At 34.3% G+C, this 10,481-nt stretch overlaps 1 protein-coding gene across 1 annotated transcript in view; it reads right to left on the bottom strand.

The window, feature by feature from the left end:
* Nucleotides 1–735: 735 nt before the first annotated feature.
* The window catches only part of ARHGAP15 (Rho GTPase activating protein 15), a 723,932-nt gene continuing 714,186 nt past the window's right edge, over nt 736–10,481 (bottom strand). The window contains exon 13 of the mRNA XM_049773571.1: nt 736–907. Coding sequence (XP_049629528.1) covers nt 736–907 — 172 coding nt within the window. The remainder of the gene's footprint in view (nt 908–10,481) is intronic.

The raw sequence follows: 10,481 nt of genomic DNA, 5'->3' as shown, positions 1-10,481 counted from the left end.
TTCTAATTTATAAGACACTTGTTCATGGGCTTGAAAATAGTATATATTTAAAAATGTGCAATTGCAAATATTTCGAGCTGTCATATTTCTACAGAAAAGTTGCCATTCAAAATTTAGTATTTAATTGTAAACTTTACCACATTGCATGTAGGGATAGCTGGATTAAATTTACACATTTAAGAAATATTCTTAAACAGATGAAAAAACATCTATTTGGGTTGAGAATCTGATCTTTTTTGGGTCTAATTTATAAAGCAGTCAATTTTGGCTTCCTCTTTCACTTAGAGAAGTCAGATGAGCACAGGCAGTCTGTGGGAAGGATGATTTGGGCACAGACCCCTATTCTGAACCACACTCACATTCACTCACATATTTCATAGTCCCAGCCATACACCTATTGCCCGAGAATAGCACTAAAGCCATATTTTCAAATTTGTACTATATTTAGAGGTTATTGAATAATGTGGAACATGTACAGTGTACTCAAAGAAGTGCTGAAAGAGACAGCACCGAAGGGGTTAATGTAGCCCACATATAGGCAAATATTGTCAACTATTTTATTCAAATGTTTGGAACTTAAACACCAAATCATCATTAAGTTTTCACAAAATGAGGCATCTGTCACTTGAAAGGAAAAAAATATTTCAGAAATATGTTTACAGAAATGTAAAAATATTAGGCAGCAAGACAGATGTGAACATATTCAGTGACTTGTCTTGTCTGTCAATTTTCCTCTTAGCTGAAGATCTTATTGTACTCACTCAGCATGAGCTCAGCTATCTGGTTTTGGTACACCATGTGTATCGCCATGTTCCCCGTTTCATTTTCAGCTCGCAGAAGGGTGGGTCCAAATACAATTCCTAAGCTTTGTGTGGACATGAGGTTTTTTGAGGCTTTGGCCACTATCCTGTAAAAAGGAAGAGAGAAAAAGAGAGAGAGAAAAAAGACTAAGATTCACTGGAGTTTGAAGTGAAATTGTAGCCACTTTTGAATGATAAATTTCTGTATCTTTTGAATTTATTCCTTTTCCTTTTTAATTTCCCCTTGAGAGAAGAAAAGAAAGAACAATGATTAGTTTTGGCAAAGCAAAAAATAATTTTTGTTTCTGAAAAACAACTATCACAAACTATCTAATTTCCCATTTTCAGGCTTTTTGGTATGGCACTCACTACGATTTATACATTTTTTTTTCTGGCAGGCTCAGGGAACCATATGGGATGCTGGAGTTGGAACCTGGGTCAGATGCGTGCAAGGGAAATGTCCTATTCACTGTGCTATCACTCTGGACCCGGACTTATGAATTCTTTTAAAAATTCACAAGGGGAAGAATTTATTATCTTGTACAACCTATCATCGTTGTTATTATCTGGCCATTCTGGGTGTATATTAAATGCTTGTGTAATTAATGAATGGACCTATTTAATGACAAGAATTATTGCTGAGAGTCAAAAATACCCCATTCGGAAAGTCTTATATTTAATAAGACCTTACACAAAACTTTTTTCCAAGAAAAAAGGTGGAACTTGCACAAAATCTGTAAAACTCCACACCATTTAAAAATAAAAAAAAATTGTAATGAAAAGCAGACATAAAAGTAGAGGAAAAATAGATTCTTTAGTAATCAGAATAGTGATTTTTCTCCTAACAAGTGCTAACTGAAATATATTTCATAGAGAAGGTAATTTCTGAGACATTTAGGTATATGACAAAATTCTAAATGTCTCCATTCATCTTGGACAATTCAGCTCACACCTATGTAAAATGTGGAATTCTGTAACATTTGCACAAAAATTGATCCCTCTTGGATTAAAATACATGTTTGCTATTGAGGATTATATGGAGAGCTGGAATATCAATGAAATATTAGAATGAGATTTTATTAAAGGTGATGTCTAAGCTGTTTCAATATGGGACTAAAAAAGAAAAGGATATTCCATTCTCTAAATAGAGCCCTTAAAAATGATTGCTTATTTCTACAATTGAAGCTCCATATTTAAATGGGGAAGAGTTAGGTCTTAGTGAAGTTACAGAAATAAGGATATAATTTGGAAGAACACATTCAGAAATCTTGAGCTTTGCACTTGACCAGACATCCATACTAGAATAAATAGCATAGAGAATAAAGTGTGTCAGAAAAATGTTTTATGCAAGAAATGGTGGTCCTGCATTCACAGCTCATTTTGGAACGTGGCTAGATTGGTCAGACTTTAGATTTTTGTTTGCCCATGGGGACCTCCATAGTTTCTAGTACCTCCAAAATTTTAGACATGGTAATAGTACATCAAGACAATAAACCTTAACACTACTGTGATATATTACCTTACTACTACAAAACAAAAAAAATAAACAAGTAAACAAAACCTGACTAACTCTTGAATATACCACTTTTGTAATCACTTTCTTTTTCTTGAAAGAAACTAAGAATCACCAAAGTCATGATTTGTGATGCTAGCAGCCTAAGTTCAAGGCCAGCAAATTTTATCCAGCTCAATTAATAGCAAGGCCAATTAACCATTGTTCTACTCAATTTTTCATCTCATTTAATCCCAATAATACTTCAACTGGATAGTATCTATTATCAAGTCTATTTTACAAATGAAAACTGAGGTCAAGAGTAGTGGAGTGGAATTGTCCTATAGCTGGAATTCAAAACTAGAAAATCAAAAAGGATGGACTAATATGGCAGAGGTTTAGTACAGCTGCTTTGCAAGTAAATGGTCTTGAGTTCAAATGTTCAACATGAAGTAGGATTCTGGAAGTTCTGTAGTTTGAGCTCTGATGTCTGAAATTCCCAAAGTCCAAAAGTGATTTCTGGATTTATTGGACCACAGACAAGCACTGCAACAAAAAATATGTGTGAGATACATAGCTGGGAACTCTGAAGATAACTAGCAAGCCCTTCAACCATAACTGTGTACCTCAACTAGAGAGGTACTGAGCACAGGCATAGGCAATGTCATTGAATGAGTGCAAACCTTGAAGAGTACTGTGGAAGAGAGAGAACTACAAGTAGAGGTGTGTTCCCTGGAAAGCACTATTCCTTTTTTTTTAAACTTTATTTACTGGTTGATTAGTTTTTGGGACATACCCAGTTACCCTCAGGGGTCACTCCTGGCTCTGCACTCACTCAGAAATCACCCCTGGCAGACTGGAGGACCATATGAGATGACAGGAATCTAACTGGGTCCCTCCCAGGTGTGCTGCATGCAAGGTAAACACCGTACCATTGTGCTATCTCTCTGGCCATGAAAGCACTATTCCTAAAGTACGTGAGCTAAAAGCATGAAACCCTTTGTCAATGAAGCTGTAATGACGGGAAAGGGGAGCGAGAAGGGGACTAGAAGATAACAAAAACAAACACAAAGAGGCAACTAGGTTCTTCTGTCCGTGGGGTATCATTATCTTGGCCTTAGTTACAGAGATGTTTTTTCACTCAGCGTCTTCCTCATGATTTTAAGCTGTTTCCACAAGAATATCTGTAAACTTATTATTAGTAGCCTGGACAAAGATATTTACTATGAGCAGAAGAACTCTAAGTTGAACTGAATATTTAAAATATTCTATCTCGCATTTGCAGTTTTCTTCTGCTTCAAATAGATAGAATTTGTACCTGTAAGCACTGTTGGCATGGCTACATTCATGGAGGGATTCTCATTTTTTTTTTTTAGAATATCACTGAATTATCTGAGACTTCAAATTGAAGATTTTATTTGGAACAGAAGAAACTGTCATTTTGTTATGCATTTACTTAAAGTCTATACAATTATTTAAACATTCTCTGACCTATATGAGGATAAAATTAAGTCTTTGCTTGCTGGATCTGCGCTTGACTTTCATATATATATATGTGTTTCCATTTATAATTTCTTGAGATTCTCCAAATGACTTTATAATAAGAGTTACAAGTAAGATTCATTGTGAAGAAAAAATATTTTCTCTTATGGAAACATTTTTCTTTTTTTGTTTTAAAATGCTTTTTGTGTGACATAAATTTCTTCATGAAAATCCACCATAATTAAAAAATTGTTAAAGTCTGAATGAATAGAGAGCATATAGTTAAAGAACAACTGGATTCAGGGGCTGTAGTGATAACACAGTGCATATGATCCCTTGAGTACTGCTAGGAGTGATTCTTGAGTGCAGAGCCAGGAGTAACCCTGAGCATTGCTGATGTAGCCCCCCAAACAAAAACAACAACAACAACAAAAAACAGGGTACATATTAGAGAAATCATAGTTTAAGAACTTTACACATGGAAAGAAAAGGTAGAAGGTGATTAGAGAAGAGAGCACAGAGGCCCTACAAAGAGCAAAGGTAGAATGAAAAGCAGGACAATATTGAAATATAAAGGTTAATCACTGATAGATGCTGGGTCAACAGAGTAGAAGAAAAAAATTAGGACCTGTATTCCCAGAAAACTGAAAGGAAAAAGAGGTCATAGAAAGAAAACTGGAATTCTGTTTTTCTGTGTGGTAACGGCTATTAAGATTTTAATTGGTGGCAGGAATAGTGAGAGTTAGAGTAACTGTGAGGCAGACAAGTCAGACTTAGAAAGGTGAGGCCATGAACTTTATCTTACAGCAGTTGTGGCTGTAAGTAGACTATGGGTATAGAAGTTAGAAGAAATCTATAGCGCTGGAAAAACTTGGATGAGTTCTCAAGAGCGTATTAGATGAGCAGGTGCGCTTGGGCCCTGAGGTTTAAGAATTAATTCTTAACTAGGGCTAGTTAACTAGGGCTCAGTTTTTCAGAGTTTTTAATATTTCTCTTGTTCTGGAAAAAGCCTTGTCTTAGAATTGTGAGCAAGGTCAATTCAGAGGGAAAAATCAAGATAAATTTGAAGTCCATTGAAGAGTATATTATAGTGTCAGAAAACCCTCTCAGAAAGCATTTTTACAGGTTAGCTGGCATGTCAAAGATGAGGACTTCTGTAATGGACTTCTACCAAGGCATCAGTTTCCCAAGTTTCCTGTAGTCAAATGTTTATTTTATGCATTCACACATGTGTAAATATCGAAGATTCATGTCATTTATTCCATCTTGCATACTGTATGTGCATTCTATGCTTTCTATATTAATTTATTAAAATCAGCTTTTATTAATGAGTCTTTTAAAATAACCCTTTACCAAGGAGATTTCACTAAATCAAATATAGTTTTGTATTATTGTTATATTTGTATTACTGCAGACAAACTCTTATCAGCAGTATGAATTACTCTCCCTTAAATTGGGAAAATCAAGTTATTTGCTATAGTTAAAAAAATTCAAATGTATGCCTGGTATCATAGTGGGGTCAGATGTGTGCAAGGGAAGCACCCTGCTTACTGTACTATTGCTCTGGTCCACATAAATTGCCTTTTAAATTGCCTCTCTCTTAAACAAGGGTAGAATTTATTTTCTTAGGCAAAATAGAAAATTAAAATGACACCCAGATGCAATAGATTACATTATGCCACTGCTGTTATTTTTCTTTGAAATGTTACTTATGGAGCCAGAGTGATAGCACAGGGGGTAGGGCATTTGCCTTACACATGACTGACACTGGTTTAATCCCCAGCATCCTATGTGGTACTCCAGAGGCTGACAGGAGTTATTTATGAGCACAGAGTCAAGACTAACTCCTAACTCCTGAGTGCCACTAGGTGTGGTCAAAAAACAAAAAAAAAAAGGGGAGAATTTTATTTAATATAGTTTATTTATAAATGTTTACCTTACTTAAATAAAATTTATTTCTATCTAAATAATCTATCAGATTAAAGCTACCAATGAAAGTCACTTAGAAAAAAAAAACAAGACAACACCTCATGACTCTTTTTTAAATCAATGTTTTAAATGATTTGTTTTTCCTTTATACTTTGTTTCCTTTTTTAATTTTTTCATCTAGTAATGTCATCATCTCTTTGTGAGTCCCAGAAATTAATATTGACAAATGTTGAATAGATTCTATTCTCTGGGACCCACCTCACAATATTTCTATCTTGCCCACTATGGTGAATTAAAAAAAGCAGGTTAGTGAAACTAGATTTTCTATGAAGAGGATTGTCAATATGCAGTTTGCCTAAAAATGCAAGTAATAACTTGTAGCATGCAGTTTGAAGCCTACCATTGTCTACATTAGGGATATTCAGCATTTTCATCTGGACACCAGAATTACAATAAATGGATTCCACAGACATCTTAAAAATAATAGAGGGTGTAGAGCAATTGTGGAGCAGGATCTTTGGTCCTTTAGTGATTTCATGCAATAGCACTTTCTATACACCTTCATGGACCTGCTTTCACATAATTGCAAGAGAATGAAATAAAATTTTCTCCCTTATGTGCATCTGTACCTATGATAAGCTTATATCATAAAGAAATTAGTACATAGAAGTATTGTGTAATCATTTAAAATCCTAAAATATGTGGTATGCTCTCAAACACTGTACATACATCAGAAGAAACAATTTAGAAAAGCTAGAGGCTTGGTAATTCATAGCGAAATGTACTCAGTTGGTTAAAATGGTCAACCAAAAAATGGAAAGAAAGAAGATGAAAAAAATACTATGTCTTCTGATTTATGGAAAGCCAATAAATATTTTCAAATAATTTTTGAAAGAATTTATTTATTTAAGAACTATGATTACAAACATGTTTGTAATTGGGTTTCAGCCTTAAAATGCACAACCCTCTCACCAGTGCAACTTTCCCACCACCATTGTGCCCCCATTTCCCTGGGAAATAGTCTCCTACTAATAATTCTAAGGTAAATATAGTCCCTAGAATTAAAAAAAATAAAAAGCTAGTTTACAATAACGGCAGCTAAGGAGTGCCCAGGCAAGAATAGAATTGAAAATGATCATGACTTGAATACCATATTTTAAAGATGCTTCCTGATTGTGTATCACTCTATGGTCATAGCCATGTGATTCCCCAGCCTGGGCTCTTATTGTACCTTCTTAATTATTATTAATTCTTAATTATCTTATTGTATCTTCTCCCCCTCCATTTTTTTGTTTTTGGACCACACCCAGTGGCACTCGGGAGTTGGTAGTTGGTCTTGGCTCTGTGCTCCGAAATCACTCCTGGCAAACTCTGGAGTACCATATAGGATGCTGGGGATTGAACCAGTATACCTTGGGCTCTTCTATTAATGTACCTATTAAATAAAACAATGGCTCCAGTGTCTGGTTTCTGGGAGCCAGCATAGTGAAGCAAAAGCTATGTTCAGCAAAAAAACCAGCTCACACAGGGGTTTGTCAGGGCTTTCTCGGCTACAGTGCAATTTGGACATGCCACAGCATTAATCTGTCTCATTCTTTGTGACTGACCCAGTTGGAGAGAGGCTGAAGAGGTCAGTCTAATGTTTTTTTTTTTTATTGAAATGATTATGATCTAGAGGGTCCTTCACAGTTGAATTTCAGATATGCAAAGAGTCAGGGCCCTTCCCACCAACAGTGTCAACCTTGCTCCACAATGACCCCAGATGCATCCTATTCTACTGCCCTTTGACCCCTGGCCAGCCAGTATAGCAAACCCCTTTGAGTTTAGATTGTAAAAGTTTAAGTCTCTTGATTCTATTAACATTGACTTTGGATTGAATATTTAGTTCTGTCCTTATTTATTTCCCCACCAATTCATCCTGGCCCCCAGCCTTTCTTTATTTCTTTTTTTGTAGTTTTATAGAAAAATGCGGGAATATGTGGTAAAATAATCTGTGTCCCACGGCTCTATGAAAAAGACAGAATTCCTGATTTAAAAGATAATAGATAAAAAATACAATAAAATTAAAAAAAATTCAAATGTAAGTGAAGAAAGTTACAATGCTGTGAATGTGGGACTGGGGAGATAGCGCAAAGTGCTGGATTGAATTCCTTGCATATGTAAGGCCAATATTTGATTCTTAGGATTGAAAAGTTTTTCAACTCTCAAGCACTGTTATGGAAGACCTGAAGCTCCTTGAGAATTGTGGGGTATAACCTTGGTAGCCCCCAGCACCAATGGGCAGTCATTTGTCCATCAGACCTTGTTGACTGAGTAATGCTCAGTGGGTTCTGGGTGACCAGAGAGCTACTTTGGGGAATACACTCCCAAAAAGAGAAATTTGGTTGTATGTTATACAGAACACAAGCTATTCTACTTCATTCTATCACTGTAGAATGTTTTTTCTGTGTATGTGTATGTTTCTAGATATATATGTATATACATGCATTTATTAGCAATATATTCTGAATACAACCAGTAAGCCATTAGCAAATTGAGAAAATCAATTCTTTTTTGAATAGGGGCCATACTCCCAAAGTCCTTGGGGGCCAGTAATGCTGTGGGACCACACACAGAAGTGCTTGGAAGACTATTAAAAGTAGAAAATAATTCATAGAGTCTCACATATGCTAGGCCAGTATTCAACAACTTGATCTTTTTCCCCAGCTTCAATCAATCCATTTTAGGTTAGAAATGATGTTAAGATTGAAAATAAATTTGATGTATAATTCACTATCAAACTCTGTTTCATATATAAAGGCAAATATATTTTCATACAAATATTTGAAGTAGATTAGGCCCTTTATAATAGATTAGAAATAAAAACTCCTGCTACAAAAGGTTCCCAAGCAGAGGAAGTCAGAAAAAATATATTAATGCTATTATAATCTTCATTATGCAAATATGAATTTAAATATTCCCCACCTCAATAGACTCTTAAATTGTTAAGTGGTTGATTTAGACCACCTGGGAGTAGACCACAATTTTAAAATATAGTTGAAATACTATCCTGAAAAATTATATAAAACTCATTTTATTTTACCTCAAATCAATGGGTATCATAATTTCTACTCTTAACTGTGGGTACCAGCTGGGATTTGCATGTGGCATTATTTTTGATGGCTTCAACTGTTAAAACATATGTAGAGGAGAAACAGCTATTGAAAGAAATAAAAGCCCAGCATGGAAAAAATTCCATCTAGTATTTAGGGTGAAAAAATATCAAAAACTATAAGTATATTTCCAATAACTTTAAAAAAAATACCAGTAGTGTTATATTATTGGAGAAGAGAACTTGATTACAAAATTCCATAGATTTTTCTATGGACTTGGCTATAGATTCAGGACAGATTTTGGCTAATCTAAGTTCTGTAAAACACTCTATGATATTCTTCAAAAATGGATTTCAGAGTAAAATAAAGTTTGGAAAAAAATTTATGCCATTCTTTTCTTTAAATTTCATAAGATATGGCAGTCTCTGAAGAGTTCTGGAGGAAATATCCCTATTAATCATTATATAATTCAGTTCTTTTTTAATTTATCATAGTGTTATAATTTGTTTTATCTGATAAGGACATATATATTATTATATATTGATATGTTATATAATATATTGCTGTATATAACACATATTATATTACATTATATTATAGTATAGTATATTTTGTTGCTTTAGTACACTTTATTAAAGTGTACTAAAAGTAAGTCTGAGCATACTACAGATTTTACCTTACTATATTAACCTGGCTTGGGAAACCTATAGCAGCTTCTTTAAATTGATAATATTGTGGTTGTTTCTGATAAGTTCTTTTCTTCTGTAAGGCTTAGCTTTTATCTAAGCTAATTTTTCAATGACTAATCAAATGAAAAAAGTCCCTTCTATGAAAAAATAAAGGTCAAAATGTAAAAAAGAAAACCTGCATGGATAGAATAGGAAAGCAAAAGAATGGCTGTGTTTTGGGGTAAGTAAAAAGGGAGAGGCCAGATAATCAAGACCTCACATTGGTCAATTTACAAAGTTTAATTTTTAGAGATTACAATTCTAGGAATTGTAATCTCTAAAAATTAAACTTTTGTAAAAGTAGTGAAAAGTCAGGAACACACACACGCATGCACACATGCGCGCACGCACACACACACACACACACACACACACACACATCCCTGTTTTGTTGGGTAGAGTAGTTGGGTTTACTATCCCAGAGACAGAGGTTGTAGGGCTAACATTCTGTTGTACCTGTTTTTGTTACTGATTCCATTTTAGAGTCAGCACTCAGAAGTAGACCTGTGTATGTAGTAAATAAAGAGCTGCAAGACTGAAGACATCTGTTGGTCAATGTCTTATGCTTACTAGCCATCCACAAGAATCTGAATTTAGCCAGAAAGTGCTGTATCAGTTGAAACTAAATGTACAATGAATTGTTAGATAGACACAAAGGTGCAAAAGTACTTAGATTTTTAATCAATATTTTAAGATTTCTTTTTATTTTAAAGTATTCACCATTAATTAATGCCCAAGAAATAATTCATATAAAATATGCCTCATTATAAACTGCATTTAAGAGTTAAAAGTTTGGTACCTGTGGATGCATGACTAATAGAAAATAAACATGAAAACTTGTTGAAAATAGTTTTTATTAATAGTGCTTAGTTTAAAATAGCCTGAAAAAAATAATGTTTTATAATTTTGTTCATGAAATACTTTAGATATATTCATTGCAGAAGCCATTCTCAAACCA

Source organism: Suncus etruscus, chromosome 5, assembly GCF_024139225.1.
Source record: "Suncus etruscus isolate mSunEtr1 chromosome 5, mSunEtr1.pri.cur, whole genome shotgun sequence".
Classification (NCBI taxonomy): domain Eukaryota; kingdom Metazoa; phylum Chordata; class Mammalia; order Eulipotyphla; family Soricidae; genus Suncus; species Suncus etruscus.
This window is presented reverse-complemented; position numbering and strand designations above follow the sequence as displayed.